The 17,251-nt window shown below is 43.9% G+C and overlaps 1 protein-coding gene across 3 annotated transcripts in view; it reads right to left on the reverse strand.

The window, feature by feature from the left end:
* Positions 1-790: 790 nt before the first annotated feature.
* The window catches only part of LOC143982712 (ras and Rab interactor 3-like), a 76,278-nt gene continuing 59,817 nt past the window's right edge, over positions 791-17,251 (reverse strand). For all 3 annotated transcript variants that reach the window (XM_077481668.1, XM_077481666.1, XM_077481667.1), the window contains exons 4-6: positions 8,538-8,852; positions 6,759-6,887; positions 791-3,416 (exon numbers count right to left, since the gene is read on the reverse strand). In XM_077481668.1, coding sequence (XP_077337794.1) covers positions 3,223-3,416; positions 6,759-6,887; positions 8,538-8,852 — 638 coding nt within the window. In that variant the 3' untranslated portion in view covers positions 791-3,222. The remainder of the gene's footprint in view (positions 3,417-6,758; positions 6,888-8,537; positions 8,853-17,251) is intronic.

Raw genomic sequence — 17,251 nt, forward strand, 5'->3', positions numbered from 1 at the left:
CATGGGTTACCCCCCCCCCCCAATGTATACCAGGCCCTTTGGGTCAGGCATGGATTTTAAGGGGAACTGGCGTGGGGTACCCCCTCAAAATTCCTACCAGACCTTTATCTGAGTATGCAGGTCAGGAAAGGGGGGACTCTTGCTCTGAACCATACCAGGCCACATGCCCTTCATATGGCTCTACCCTCACACCCCAAAGAACCATGTCCCCATGTTGATGGGGACAAGGACCTCATCCCCACAACCGTGGATGGTGGTTATGGGTGTCTGTGGGCAGGGGGCTTATCAGAGTCTGGAAACCCCTCTTTAAGAAGGGGGCCCCCAGCCAATATGAATGAGTATCGGGTACATAGTACCCCTACTCATTCACCAAAAAAATGTAAAAAAGTAATAAAAACACAGAGATGGGGTTTTGACAATTCTTTGCCCCCCCCGGTGTAAATCCGATGTCAATCAAGCCACCCCTGCATCCAAAAAAAAGTCTCCCGCCATCGATGAAGACTGGTTGCCTACCGCAGGCTCTGCTCTCTGACATTTCTTATATATCTAAGGGGAAGGGCAACCTGGCTATGTCACCTGGTGGTCCCACTCCCTTGTGATGTCACAGACTGGTGCATGCTGGCTGGCCCTGTTCCTTACCTATATAAGAAATGTCAAACAGCGGAGCCTGCAGGGGGCGGATTTTTACAATGTATTATAGTAGTTATAATAACTTTTGATAGTGATTCTAACTAATGTAAGAAAACAAGCTAAAACAATGTTCTGTTTAAGTAATACAGAATACTTGAAATACTGGGAAGCCATTTTATTTTTTTAAGTACAGGATATTTTTTACAGCAGATACAAACACATACTGATATAAAAAATATAAATATTAAAATGAAAATGAATAAAAAATAAAATATTAAAATAATTATTTGACATAGATATTAGTCTATAAAGCTGATAAATTGAATTTATTTACAATATATAACACCTTGTAAACCCTTGTTTTTTGTTTTTTTAAAATAACAAGCATACTTACCTCCACTGTGCAGTTCGTTTTGCACAGAGTGGCCCCGAACCTTGGCTTCTGGGGCCCCGCAGAGGTGCTGGTGGCTCCTCCCCACATTGAGTGCCCATGTTGGAAAAGGCTCTCCTAAGGTGGACACCCATGTGGGCGCGCTCCCAAGTCCTGCTTCTGTGTAAATTCACATAGAATGCAGCACTCCGCCCTGCCCTCCCGTGCCCAAGTCATTGGATTTGATTGGCAGAAGCCAATGGCTGCACTGCTATCAATCTATCCAATCAAGAGCCAAGACAATGGGCAGAGAGGTAGAGTGCGTCTCCGTCGAGGGAACGAACGGACTCAGGTGAGTAAAACGGGGTGGCTGGGGAGCTGCTGCGCTACAGATGTTTTTTCACCTTAATACATAGGATGCATTAAGGTGAAAAAACATGAGGGTTAACTTTATAAACCTTATATACATACATTGTATACATTACATTGGAAGGCCAAAAATGAAGACATAGTTCTCTGGGCATAATCGCTAACGTCTTACAACATTAGGGAACCATGGTCAAGGAATAACTCCCTAAGACAGTGATGGCAAACCTTGGCACCCCAGATGTTTTGGAACTACATTTCCCATGATGCTCATGCACTTGCAGTGTAGTTGACCATCATGGGAAATGTAGTTTCAAAACTGGGGTGCCAAGGTTTGCCATCACTGTCCTTAGACATTTTCTCCTGTAATTCATCCCCTTGCTTTGGATTTAGGCTTTAATTTGTTTGTCTTTTACCTAAAATGTATTTAAAACTACAAGACTACCCCGTCTACAGGATGACAACATTGCCGTATGATTTCATTGTAGAATGAACAGCATTGACACCCTGTTACAGAAAGTGAGAAAAAAAATCTTCTGGCAAGATCAATAGGTAATAAAATGATGTTACAAGAGGGATTTAAAAAAAAAAAAAGTAAAAAGTGCTGCTAAAATGCTAATAAAAGACTGCATATAATATGTGATTTTTTTTTTTCCATAGTTATACTTTAAAGTACATATGAACTTTTATACTAAAAGCCCTGTACAGGCTCCACCACCCCACTTATATGTAAGGTGACATTTCAATAATGTGGTAAAAAATTTTTGGAAAAAAATGTCAATAATGTGATGCGACAGAATCAGCACTGTTCTTCCCAGGACACACCAGTGGCCATGAGTTCAGTGCAGCTTTCTGGTGTGAATGAGCCCTAACACAAACCCTTATTCACCTCTGTAGCTGTAGACATTGTGGGGAAATGTATCTGCAAAGTTCACAACAGAGACACTCAAATTTTAGCTCTTTACCTGTTATTGCACCAGAATCTTGGCAGCCTGCCAGCCTTCTAATGTAAACACACAGCGGGTGCTTCTAATGCCGCGTACACATGAGAGGACTTATGTCCGACAGACTTCCGAAGGAGTTCCGTCGGAGTTCTGACGGAGTTCCGACGGAGTTCTGACGGACTTTTCGGCGAAGCGGACTTGGCCACACACAATCACACTAAACTCCGACGGATTCGAACGTGATGACGTACGACTGGATTCGAATAAGGAAGTTCATAGCCAGTAGCCAATAGCTGCCCTAGCGTCGGTTTTAGTCCGTCGGAATAGCATACACACGAGCGGATTTTTCGAAGGGGACCGGGTCCGGCGGAGTTCCGTCGGGAAAATTTGAAGCATGTTCCATATTCTAAAGTCCGTCAGACTTTGGTGAATCAAAAGTCCGTTGCAGCCCACACACGATCGAATAGTCTGACGGACTCAGTCCGTCGGACTTTGGATGTTGAAAAGTCCGCTCGTGTGTACGCGGCATAAGCTGTTAGGGCCCTTTCACAAGGGCGGCATCAGTTCTGATCAACAGGGGATCTATGAACAGATTCTCTGCTGAATCAGAGCCAAACAATGAAAAATGGTACCTGTTGGCATGCAACGCTTGGCATTTATTGCCCATTCTAATAAACAAATACAGGGGACATTTTATAGTTGTGTAGAAGTGAAGAGTATTCATTTCTGCAAAGATCTACTTGAGCTTTTTTTTTTTTTTTAGCCCATAAGCGACAAACATACAGCCTCATACAGCCTATTTTTAAATCCTAAATATACAAGAAGTATTTTTTTTTTAAAGGAAACCTGACCACACAATAATAGTACATATATTCTTTTTTGCTACTGTACAATGTAAAAGCAAATTCCAGGCTATTCTCCATCTGAGGCCAGCAGAGATGCATATTTTTCTGACATTTTGTTATTCAATTGTTTATGGTGAATAGTCCGTCTACGTTGCCATTGGCGGATAGAATTCTGGGCCTCCAGGCTGAGCTGTCTTGATACAGTATTGAAGGTGCTTATGTGATATAAAGCTCCAAATAAAGTAGTCAGATAATAGCCCCCTGAAAATAAAATATGAGACTTAGAATGGCGTGCAAAAAGATAAACAGAGAAATTTGTGTTGCTGAGTTCATTGTTAACATAAGCTCAATATGCATGAGCCACCTTTATCAATTTAATATAAATAAATCTACTAAAATTACAGGTATAAATTGCAGCCACCTACAGGCTTCCGTGCCTTAGTTATGCCCGAATGCCAAGCTTTTCTGATGAACCCAAGCTCCAGCACTTCCTGATAGTGTAAAAACCTGTCTGCCCCCCTCCCATAAATTCCTCTTGGCCAGTTAGACAGCCCATCACAGAAATGGGCCAATAGGAATGTATCGGGGATCAGAGGTTGCTGGGTAGGGTCGGACACTTTCACTATGTGAAAGCTATGGAGCTTTGGGCAATCAGACACATAGTTATGAAAATAATGCTTTACAGCTATGTATTTAAATGGAACCAGTCAGTAACACTGGGGTTCTAAGCAGGCTATACCAACATAATGCTGTGTTCCTTTTGGGTTTGTGGCCTGTTAAGGACGCGGCAGCTGGATTCCCTGACCTGCTCCTTAGCAACTATTTGTCAAAAAACAGCTTTTATATACAAATACCGCATGTGATACCACCAGCAAAACCCTGGTGGTAAATATCGCATGCTTTTTTACTCTCTGGTCCGTTTGTGAATTGGACTTAAAGCGGAGGTCCACCCTAAAGTGGACCTTCCGCTCATTGGAATCCTCCCCCCCTCCGGCGCCACAATTGGCACCTTTCAGGGGGGAGGGGGGTGAGGGTACCTGTACAGTACAGGTATCTGCACCCACTTCCGGCATAGCTATCTGCGGAAAGGGGCGTAGATTACGCCCCTTTCCGAAAGTCCCCCGCTGCCTGCTGGGAAACACACGGATCCCAGAGGCAGCGGGACCGTCCTTATTGCGCAGCGCGACTCGCGCATGCGCAGTAGGGAACTGGGAAATGAAGCCGAAAGGCTCCACTTCCTGATTCCCATACCCAAGATGGCGGCGGCAGCACCCGAGAGACGATCGAGAGATCGGCTTCGGGTGCCGACATCGCGGGCGCGCTGGGCGGGTAAGTGTCCTTATTTTAAAAGTCAGCAGCTGCAGTATTTGTAGCTGCTGGCTTTTTAAAAAAAAAAAAACGGCGGAACTCCCGGCGGACTCCCGCTTTAAGAAGTTTTTTTTTGTGATATTTACTGACACATTTTATTTTCCGATAAATACCACATAATTGCTACATGAGTGGCCAGGGGTGCGATGATGTCACCCTTGCACATGTGCATGGGAGTTGTCATTTCCGTCACGGGCTCTGAAGGTCTGGCACTGTAAGCCGGACCTTCAGAGTGCATGTGATTAAGATGTCATTGCCTGCATGCACGCTGAATATCTCCTAAACTGTGCAAGTTTAGGGGATATTCACAATACCTACAGGTAAGCCTTATTATAGGCAGGCAGGCCCGGATTGGCCATAGGGCAAACCGGGCAATTGCCTGGTGGACCGCCATGCTGTAAGCACATGCGGGGCACAAGGCTCTTTGAGCCTGCGCCGCTCATGCAGCCTCTCCGTGGCCGCCGAGCTGCCAGTTAAACTCAGCTCATCGGCGCCGGGGAGATGTAAACATAGAGGGGGTGGAGCGAATGATTGTTCTATATGCAGCCGCTCCCCACCGCTCCTCAGATCTTGCTTATTTCTGCTGCCCCCCGCCCCCCCCCCCCGGCTCTCTACACCACCCATACTCTTTGCCTCCTCATGCTCTCTGCCACACCCCAGTGCACTCCACTTCCCCCATGCTCTCTGCCACCCCCACCAGTGCGCTCCACCTCCACCATGCCCTCTGCCACCCCCCCAGTGCGCTCCGCCTCCGTCATGCCCTCTGCCACCCCTCCAGTGCGCTCCACCTCCGCCATGCCCTTTGCCACCCCCCCAGTGCGCTCCACCTCCCCCATGCTCTCTGCCACCCCTCCAGTACGCTCCACCTCCCCCATGCTCTCTGCCACCTCTCCAGTGCGCTCCACCTCCGCCATGCCCTCTGCCACCCCCCCAGTTCGCTCCACCTCCGTCATGCCCTCTGCCACCCCTCCAGTGTGCTTCACCTCCCCCATGCTTTCTGCCACCCCCCCAGTGCGCTCCACCTCCCCATGCTCTCTGCCACCCCCCAGTGCACTCCACCTCCGCCATGCCCTCTGCCACCCCCCAGTGCACTCCACTTTCCCCATGCTCTCTGCCACCCCCCCCCCCAGTGCGCTCCACCTCTGCCATGCCCTCTGCCACCCCCCAGTGTGCTCCACCTCCGCCATGCCCTCTGCCACCCCCTCAGTGTGCTCCATCCGCCCATGCTCTCCGCCACCCTCCCTGTGCTCTCCACCTTCCCCATGCTCTCTGCCACCCCCCAGTGCGCTCCACCTCCCCCATGCCCTCTGCCACCCCCCCCAGTGCGCTCTACCTCCCCCATGCCCTCTGCCACCCCCCCAGTGCGCTCCACCTCCCCATGCTCTCCACCGCCCTCCCTGTGTTCTCCACCACCCTCCCTGTGCTCTCCACCAGCCTCCCTGTGCTCTCCACCTCCCCCCCATGCTCTCCACCGCCCTCCCTGTGCTCTCCATTACCCTTGCTGTGCTCTCCACCTTCCCTTATGCTCTCTGCTGCCCCCTCCCCCCATGCTCTCCGCTCCCCCTTGTGCTCTTCTCTTCCTCCCTGTGCTCTCGCCCCACCCCATGTTCTCAAGGTTCTTCCCTGTGCTCTCCATCCCCCCATGCTCTTTCCTGGTCCCACCTCACCCCCCCCCCCCCCCACACCTCTGCTGGGTTTCCCCCTCCCCTCTCTCAGGGGATTTGTCAGGGTGGAGAGTAGGGAAGGGGGCCGGTCAACATATCATGGGCTGCTCAATCCAAAATGCCCGGGCCTATTTTTTGTCCCAGTCCGGGCCTGCCTGCAGGTACAAGTGGTGTAACAGAGTTTACACCCACTTTAACGTGAACGATTTCCATTTCTTCAAGAAGTGTCTATTCAATACCTAAATTAACTTTATAATTGAATGCCAGTCCAGTCATTTTTGTTTTAGTTTGAAATACTGCCTATGATGGTTACCCTATTATTCATTTGGGGAAAGCACCACAATGTGGGCACCAAAAGCATTCAAAACCCAACAAAAGTTATAACGTTTACCCACTCTACCTCCCTCAATTACTATTGAAGGTAAATCTCTCTTAACTTTAGTGAAAAAAAGGCTGGATTCATACTTGAATTTATGCAGGGAAACCAAAAAGAAAAACCAAAAAAGAAAAGAAAAAGAAGCTAATGTGTGTGTGATCTCTTGACAATCAACTGAAATAGAATGTGTCTCACCTTCTCCTTGGAGCTGTAAAGGATCCAAAAGTTCCATCATATACTCCACATCCACCTGAAGAGAAGTAAGGTCACATCCCAGCAGCACGTGAATCAGAACTGGTAAGAAGTCATCTGCACCAAAAGCCTCTGGGAGAAAAAAATGAAACACGATTGTCAATATTCTAACTAGTTAAATTAATTTAAAGTGATACTAAACACTATTTAATTTACATTGTCTCTTCTATTTAGGTATGTGAATAATGGCACTCTTTTAATAAAAAAAAAAAATGTAAGTACAATTTTCCTATGTAATATACAGCTGTCACATGACCCAGATCTTTCCCAGCCTGTCTGTAGAGAAACATAAGCAGGAGGAGCGTCTAGTCCTCTGCTACTGGTCACATGTAAAAAATTAAATAAAAACAGCCTTTGGCATGCACAGTAAAAAGAAATAAATAATATCAATACACTGTTTGAAAATGGCATAAAAATATATATTTGAAATAAAGTATTTATTATTTTGTTGAAATAACTTGGTGTGGGTGGATTTCTACCAATCACAGGCTTTGTCACGTCCCTCCAACCTGTGTCTTAGAATAAGAGGGAGGTGAAGTCACCATTAATCTAAATGTAATATCCCGCCCCATTGTGTTTAGCTGGTTATTAGTGGGCATGGAGGAGGAGGGATGGAGTGGGCTGTCATTTACCACTGTGTATACACCCACATGTGTCTCTATAGTCACATGGGCTGCTCAGATGTGATAGAGAGGAAATACTCAGCATAGAAACTCATTGAAAACTGAGCATGTGCAGAGTTGCCACCACAGCTGCAAAATTCCTAGCTGAATTTGGGACATGAAAAGAAGATGGAGATAGAGAGCAACTAGTTTTTTTTTGTTTTTTTGCAGAATAAAGAAAATAAATCTCATAGTGCCTGAGTGAGTATGAACAGCACGCAATACAGTATACAATGATAATTTTTTATGAAGTGGGTTTAGTGACACTTTAAGCTATAATGGAGCAGTCTGGGAGATGAAGGAACAAAAATTTACCTGGCCAGCCCCAAATGTTCTTAGTCTGATTAACTCAGCTTTTCCTTGAGGCTTTCTACATTATTGGCCAATTAAAGGATGTAAATGCCTCAGTATATTTTGTGTCTGCCATACGGCCTCTTTCCTTGTCAAAGGCAGCTTCCCCATAAACACTCACTTCATTTGGAACCTCATATACTTTACTCTTTTCATACAAAATAGAGGTTCCACACTGGGACTCCCCCAGATCATTGAACAATGAACACCTATCTAGTTCATAAACAATCAAGGTACCTTTAGATGCATATCACGTGATTTTGGATGGACTAAATAAAGATTGCTATGCTTAAGGCCATACATGGTGCAAATTTCTTTCCTGCAACCACGGGTCGCAGAAAAGAAATTCATAGGATTACCCAATCAACACAGACAGTGCTGAGAGGGGAATAAGCAATCGTCTTCTCCCGGTGAAGGGCAGATGGGGGAAGCCGACCCCACCAGGAGAAGACAGGGTCCTCAGCCGCTAGCTGGTAGCGATAGTCGTAAGAGAATCCAGCAGGCTGGTTGTATCCAAGTTGATCGATCGATCGACTTGGTACATTCAGCTTGCCCATTAATGGTTTGAATCTGGTTCCTGCTGAACCGGCTGAGATTTGAAGCATGTATGGCCAGCCTTAGGGTACCACCAAGCTTCTGCAGACAACTGATCTATCGATATATCTAAAATAGAATGAAACACCATACAACCATATGTCATCTAACCTACCTTTCTTCCCACTGGATGCTTCCATTGATTCATAAATATGTTTGCAGACTTTCAGCAAGTGGCGTATTTTCTTTTCTGGGGAATAGGCTTTGTGCATGAGTGCCAGTTTCTGCTTGATCTTTTCCATGACGGCAAGTCCAGGAATTCCTGCTCTTGGCTGCTGCTCACTAAGGCTCAATGTCTTCATCCTCTTCTGATTTTCCAGCAACATCTCCATAGAGCCATCTCTGTTGTGCATCTCCAGAAGTTGAGAATAAATTGTGCTTTGGAGGGGTTTTAGCACACACTTGTACAGAGAGGATTCAATAACAGAGGCTAAATGGAAAGTAAATAAGCATGTATTACTACACAGATAGAATTTTGTTTAAAAAAAGGACTTTTGGATACTGCTACAGCCTCAGTTTTGTTAAATCAGAACTCTAGGCAGATATAAAAGACATAAATGAATGCAGTTCTGTAATCATTAATACAGCATTCAAATATATATATTTTTTTAATGCAAGCAGTGTAAGTACCTGAATTTGTCCTCGTATAAGAAGAAGCAGCACAAGGAGCCAATCGGTTTATGTGCTAACAAGGATGCTGATAGGAGGAAACAGCAGAGTGACAGAGAGATGAGTTCATCATTCTGCTGCTTCTCCTTTCACTATCCAGTCACAGGCTGGGGCAGAGCTGGAACAACCTGGATTTGGACAGAGTGAGTGTAAGGATGCTGGTCATCAGACTGAGGCCTTTTAGTGGCAGAAAAAGTCCAATCCAGGGAAATCCCTGCAGTGAAGGTGAATACTGCAGATAAAGCTGGTTTTATTTAAAGTGGTATTAAAATAAAAATGTAAAAAAATGCTGACAGGCTTCCCCCTGCCTGTTAGCAGTAATATGTGCAGCTCAGACTTCATATACGGTACCCATTCTGTGCCATGATGAAGTGACTCCTGTATGCATGCACGGGAATGACATCATTGCAGCCCAGCTATTCAATAGGCAAAACAGTGTGAACCCGGAAGAAAGCCCAGGAGAAAACTGAAGCACCCAATCACTGCTGGAGGGCATCCCTAAACAGTCCATCAGAATTTTCTAGCATGCAGAGCATACTAGCACAATATGGAATGGAGGAGGGCCATTTGGAATTTTATTTTTTTATTTTTTTTACAGATTTCAGTTTTAATCTACAAATAGGCTATTTATTTTTATCTTGATATTTTTGGCTGCATTTCTGCTTTAATCTTAAAATATATTCATTTTTATAGTAGCCCTTCAATAAGAACTCCAGCTTTTTATTTCTATAAAACATACCATATTTCAGAATTAGATTAATTTATTGCCTAAGTAGAAGTTCTCAAATCTCTCCTAAAGCCTCACTGCAATTATCTTAGATATCCTCACATGTTCACTGGAAATGTAGCGCTATTGTTTTTTTTTTTTTTTTTTAAACAATGCAAGTACAAAACAATACCTGATAAGTCCACCAGAAAAATAGTGAGCTCCTAACCTCCCTATCAAACCAACAAGCAGTGTTATCAACCATACCCAGTTCTCCTATGCTGGACTACAGAACGCCTCCCCTTATGTTATGGAGATGAAGAGAGGGGTAGGCATTTTGTATTATTCCTGCTGCCTCACACTATTAATAATAATATGCCTGTAGTATTCCTTGACTCATCACTGTGTTGGGCTTCCTTACTGGCCAATAAGAATCTGCAGAAGATAGGTAGGGGCAGTCATGATTCAGCACTCTGAAGACCCCAGCATACAGGCGTTCTGGGTCTTGTTAAAGAGAAACTGCAGTCTGCTCACATAATTTGTAATAAAAACATATTTGCCATTCTGTAGCTTCCCTCCAACCACTTTGCATTTTATTTTATATATACTGTGATTTTGTACTTGCTAAATAAATACGGTACTTGTCCCAGGCAGGACCATTCATGGGCTGCAGCATGGCTCGCACATGTGCAGTGGGCAGCTGGATGTGAAGCTGCAAGGAGTCACAGTTGGACTGCTCACAGTTAAGATGCCAGTGCCTGACTTTTATTTCTTTTTTTCTTACAGAGTGAAGATCCTCTTTAAAGAGGAAGTATACCCTGATGAGTTTACTTCCTCTTATATTCCCTGCAAAGGTAAAGCATAATGGACTACTATGCATTGCATAGTAGTCCATTATGTGTCACTCACCTGACACAGGATCCAGCGAAGTCACCGCTGTCCCCTGTAGTCCGGCGCATCCATCTTCTCGGTGGGTCTCGCTGCTCCGCCGCTGTCATCCAGCGAAACCGCGATGAAGTCACTCCCACGCATGCACACGGGAGCCGCCACTCGCGGAATATCGCCGTTGACCGCAGTGCGCTCAGTGCGCCTGCGTGTCGCTGTCTACGGCGCATGCGTGCCTGTCTTTCGGCAAATATCTCCTAAACCGTGTAAGTTTAGGAGATATTTCTTGGACCTACAGGTAAGCCTTAATCTAGGCTTACCTGTAGGTCAAAGTTGGTTGTAAGGGTTTACAACCACTTTAACTCCAGTAATCTTCTTTTCACTTTAAAGGTGAGGGTCAAATACTTTTTCTACCATTGAGTGGTTAAACCATTTTTCCAATTACAATATAGCAATTTCCAAACTTTATTTTTACAGTGTATGTGTTTGCTTGACACTGTATATAAAAATTATAGTGTGTTTTACCCTGGTATAAGTTGACTTGAGTAAAGGAACATCTACCTTTAGGCCCCTTTCACACCAAAAATAGCGCCTGCAAAGCACCCTGAAACAGCCGCTGCTGTCTCTCCAGTGTGAAAGCCAGAGGGCTTTCACACTGGAGCGGTTCGCTTGCAGGACGGTCAAAAAAGTCCTGCAAGCCGCATCTTTGGAGCGATGTATTTACCACTCCTAAAGCACCCCTTCCCATAGAAAACAATGGGGCAGCGCTGCAAACCCGCCTGCAAAGCGCTGCTTTGCCGCGCTTTGTGGGCGGTTTTAACTCTTTTTCAGCTGCTAGCGGGGGTTAAAACTGCCCTGCTAGCGGCCGAATAGCGCCACTAAAACTACAGTAAATCGCTGCTAAATATAGCACCGCTTTACTGCCAGCGCCTGAAATGCCCCAGTGTGAAAGTAGCCTTAGTATCATAAAGAGTATAGGAAATTCTGGAGGTAGAAAAGTTAAATGTATTTTATATAGAGGCGTGAGGCAGGTGTGTGATCTCCTAAGTATAGTAATTGCATACCTCTTCTTTTACTTTAATGTGTAACCACAGTATACATTTTAAGGCAAGCACTAAAGTGGGAACGGAAGTTTCAGCTCGCAATGTAAACCACAAAAGCATGCAATTTCTGAGAACAGTCTCCCCGTCCTATACCAAAGTTTTGATAAGAGAAACCAGGACAGACAGCAATTGTATACACACTTAACAATGAAAACCATCACCTCTTGCATCAATTTCCAGAACTGTGGGACTGATGGTGAACACGTCCACATTTGACTAGTACTTTCGATATGCCATGTTGGAAAGGGTCATATACAGTATCTCACAAAAGTGAGAACCCCCTTGACATTTTTGTAAATATTTTATTCTATCTTTTCACGTGACAACATTGAAGAAATTATACTTTGCTACAATGTAAAGTAGTGAGTGTACAGTTTTTATAATGCCTTGTACACACGGTTGGACATTCAGATGACAAAATCCATTCATGTCTAAACCGCTGGCAACAAAAGTGAGTACGCCCCTAAGCGAAAAAGTCCAAATTGGGTCCAATTAGCCACTTTTCCTCCCTGGTGTCACGTGAGTCGTTAGTGTTACAAGGTCTCAGGTGTGAATGGGGAGCAGGTGTGTTAAATTTGGTGTTATCACTCTCACTCTCTCATACTGGTCACTGGAAGTTCAACATGGCACCTCATGGCAAAGAACTGAGGATCTGAAAAAAAAAAGAATTGTTGCTCCACATGAAAATGGCATAGGCTATAAGAAGATTCAGTGCTCAGACCATATGCCGCACACTGCATCATACTGGTCTGCATGGCTGTCGTCCCAGAAGGAAGCCTCTTCTAAAGATGATGCACAAGAAAGCCAGCAAACAGTTTGCTGAAGACAAGCAGACTAAGGACATGGATTACTGTAACCATGTCCTGTGGTCTGATGGGACCAAGATAAACTTATTTGGTTCAGATGGTGTCAAGCATGTGTGCCGGCAACCAGGTGGGGAGTACAAATACAAGTGTGTCTTTCCTACAGTCAAGCATGATGTTGGTCAAGCGGTGTCATAGTCTGGGGCTGCATGAGTGCTGCCAACACTGGGGAGCTACAGTTCATTGAGGGAACCATAAATGCCAACATGTACGGTGACAAACTAAGCAGAGCATGATCCCCTCCCTTCGGAGACTGGGCCGCAGGGCAGTATTCCAACATGGTAACAACACAAACACACCTCTAAGATGACCAATACCTTGCTAAAGAAGCTGAGGGTAATGGACTGGCCAAGCATGTCCCCAGACCTAAACCCTGTTGAGCATCTGTAGGGCATCCTCAAACGGAAGGTGGAAGAGCGTAAGGTGGCAAACTGTGAAGCTTTGTTGAACTCCATACCCAAGAGGGTTAGGACAGTGCTGGGATATAATGGTGGCCACACAAAATATTCACACTTTGGGCCCAATTTGGACATTTTCAATTAGGAGTGAACTCACTTTTGTTGCCAGCGGTTTAGACATTAATGGCTGTGTGTTGAGTTATTTTGAGTGGACAACACATTTACACTTTTATACAAGTTGTACACTCACTACTTTACATTGTAGCAAATAGTCATTTCTTTAGTGCTGTCACATGAAAAGATATAATAAAATTTACAAAAATGTGAGGGGTGTACTCACTTTTCTGAGATACTGTATCTGTGGTCTACTATATACTGCTGTGTAAACTTTGGGATCTATTTTTAATTTAGTGAGTCAATACAAACACACTATATTAGCAAAAGTTTTGGGACTCCTGCCATTACACGCCACGCACATGAATGTAGGGTTCAATTTTGAGTTGACCCACCCTTTGCAGCTATAGCAGCTTCAACTCTTCTGCGAAGGCTGTCCACAAGGTTTAGGAGTGTCTATGGGAATGTTTGACCATTCTTCCAGAAGCCCATTTGTGAGATCAGGCACTGATATGGACGAGAAGGCCTGGCTCGCAGTCTTCGCTATCATCACTGTCTTCATGGACCTTTCTTTGTGCACTGGTCCAATTCATTTGGTGGAGGGGGGAATATGGTGTGGGTTTTTTTTTTCATGGGTTTGGCTTGGCCCCTTAGTTTCAGTGAAGGGAAATCTTGAGGCGTCAGCATGCCAAGACATTTTGGACAATTTTATGCTCCCAGCTTTGTAAAACCTGTTCCAACATGCACCAGTGCTCAAAGCAATGTCCAAGGTCCATAAAGACATGGATGAGTGAGTCTAGGGTGGAAGAACTTGACTGGCATGCACAGAGTCCTGACCTCAACCTCATAGAACACATTTGGGATGAATTTGAGCGGAGAATGCGAGCCAGGTCTTCTCGTCCAAAAAAATCTTGTAACGGTTTCTGATTAATGGATATAGCTGATGTTATTGAAACCAGAATTTAAAGTTAACCTGTAAGGTTGAAAAATGTGTCTAAGGCAGTGGTTCTCAACTCTGGTCCTCACTGAGCAGCAAATTATATCACCTGTCTATTTCAGTTATCTTGCAAACCTGGCCTGTTAGTGGGTCCTGAGAATATACACACGATAGGATTTTCCGACAACAAAACCGTGGATATTGGATGTTGGCTCAAACTTGTATTGCATGCACACAGTTACACAAATGTTGTCAGAAATTCCGAACGTCAAGAACGCGGTGACGTACAACACGTACGACGAGCCGAGAAAAATTAAGTTCAATAGTCAGTGCGGCTCTTCTGCTTGATTCCGAGGATGCGTGGACTTTTGTGCGTCGGAATTGTGTACACTTGCTCGGAATGACCAACAACAAGTCTTGTCGGAAAATTTGAGAACCTGCTCTCAAACATTTGTTGCCGGAAATTCGTACAACAAATGTTCTATGGAGCATACACATGGTCGGACTTTCCGACAACAACTTACATCCAACATTTTTTGGCGGAAAATCCTATTGTGTGTACAGCCCATTAGGTAACATAAAGGCTGAAGTTCCTATTTTACAATCCTGTGTAGTCTTATGGAGCCTAGCCCCAGGCTGTAAATGGTGTCTTTGCTTCTCTCCAGATAGATTAGGCCCTGTCCTCTCCTGACATTAGGCTTTTCCCCTCATTACCCAACTGTGAAATGCAAAAGCCTTCATTGCCAACTACAATTCTGACAGTTGACTGACGGAGGTGGCTTAAGGAATATGTAAACCCAACATTTAATAATTCTGATATGTCCCTGCTGTACCATATACTTGTATGAAAAAGTATTCTGCCTGTACTCTTTGTACAGGAGAATACATTGTGGTCAGTTCTATAGCTATGCTGGGAAATCAGTATGCTCTCCTCCAATGATCATACTTGTCTTGACATGCCCCCCCCCCCCCTCACAGCCTTTCACTAGGAAGTTCAGTGTACTGCTGTTTCTCCTCCCCTGGCTTTTATGCAGCTGAAAACAGAGGGTACGTGATCACTTATAGAAAAATTTAAATTTTTTTATTTATAATGTTTTATCTATACACAAAATGTTTTACCTTTCATTTCTATTTTAAACTGAATGGGTTGTTTTACAAGGTGAGGGTTTACAATCATATAACACAGGGAACGGTTGGCCTTGCTATCTGTATGGGCATAAGTGGAGGCTCCATGTAGAACCAGGGTTTAGAATCCAAGAGACTTTCCATAAGAACAAAAATCAGTTTAAAGACTAGGGATGAGCTTCGAGTTTGAGTCCAACACATGTTCGACTCGAACATTGCCTGTTCGCCGAACAGCGAACAATTTGGGGTGTTTGCGGCAAATTTGAAAAGCCATGGAACACCCTGTAAAAGTCTATGGGAGAAATCTAAAGTGCTAATTTAAATTTTTAAGGCTTATATGCAAGGGGACATTGATCAATGCAAAAAAAAGTTTTAAAAAATGCTGTTTTTTCGGGAGCAGTTATTTTAATAATGCTTAAAGTGAAACAATAAAAGTGTAATATTCCTTTAAATTTCATACCTGGGGGGTGTCTATAGTATATAGTATGCCTGTAAAGGGGCACATGTTTCTTGTGCTTAGAATTGTCCCTGCACAAAGTGTAATTTCTGCAGGAAATTTGCATATTAGCCTTTAAAATTAGCACTTTTCATTTCGAACGTTCGAGTCCGATAGACTTTAATAGGGTTCTAAAGTTCACACGAATTTTAGGTCTGTTCTCAGGTTCTGGTGTGAACCGAACCGGGGGGGTGTTCGGCTCATCCCTATTAAAGATTATTGTATTTTAGAACAAGTGAACTTGGCTTCATGTAAGTCATTCAGAGGAATGATTTGTTGACCAATACACAGTGAATCTTGGACAAGATTCAGCCCTTTATTAAAAAAAAATCCCCTTTTAATCTCTGACACTTGAAACAAATACAGTAGAAATTTAAGCCCAGTCATTGTTATGTTACAAAATAGCCATGCAATTACATATTTACTTCCCTTATATTTCCTTCACTTTTTTTAGTAATGTAGCTGAAACGTGTACTTCTGGTACTTCTGATTTTTCCAGCTTAATGCAAGAAATACCTTGGTAACTAGTAGATGATGATATCATCAAGAAATGACATCATCACACACACTGCATATTACAACATGCAAACATGTACTGTATGAGCTTCCGATGAGCCCTAGTGCTCTCAATACATATCCACTACAAATCATACTTACATTTATTGAAAAAAAAAAAACACAATTGTGCAGATGATTATCTGACTTCGTAATGAGACTCCAAATGTTAGACATATACCGCACACAGAACAAGGGTCTACCAGCATCCCTTTAAAATTCTGTTCCATTTTAGGGCTGTATACTGATTTAACCCCCTTCATGACCAGGCCATTTTTGCTTGTTGGCACTGCATTACTTTAACTGACAATTGCGCGGTCATGCAACCCTGCACACAAAAAAAAAAAAACAATATAATTTTTTCAACCAATAGCGCTTTCTTTTGGTGGTATTTGATCACTACTGGGTTTTTTATTTTTTGCACTATGAACGAACAAAGACCAACATTTTTGAAAAACAAACAATATGTTTTACTTTCTGCTATAAAACATATTCGATAAGTAGTTCAAAAATCGAATTTCTTCATAAATTTGGGCCAATATGTATTCTGCTACATATTTTTTGGTAAAAAATATCCCACTAAGAGTATATTGATTGGTTTAGACAGACGTTATAGTGCCTACAAACAATGGTCTGTATACACTGGAATTTTTATTTATTTATTTATCCTAGTAGTGGCGGTGATCAGCGACTGCGGACAATCTGACACTTTTTTGGCACCAGTGACACTAATACAGTGATTAAAGTGGTTGTAAACCCTTACAAACCACTTTGACCTATAGGTAAGCCTAGATTAAGGCTTACCTGTAGGTCCAAGAAATATCTCCTTAACCTATATGGTTTAGGATATATTTGCCCGAAAACGGGCACCGCTGTCTACGGCGCATGCGCCGTAGACAGCGGCGCGCAGGCGCACTGAGCGCAGCATTTCCAAGAATGGAGCTGACGCGCGTGTCGACTCCCGTGCGCATGAGCGGG

Source organism: Lithobates pipiens, unplaced genomic scaffold (assembly GCF_037356315.1).
Source record: "Lithobates pipiens isolate NorthernLeopardFrog02 unplaced genomic scaffold, aLitPip1_a1.2 Scaffold_16, whole genome shotgun sequence".
NCBI classification, from domain to species: Eukaryota; Metazoa; Chordata; class Amphibia; order Anura; family Ranidae; genus Lithobates; species Lithobates pipiens.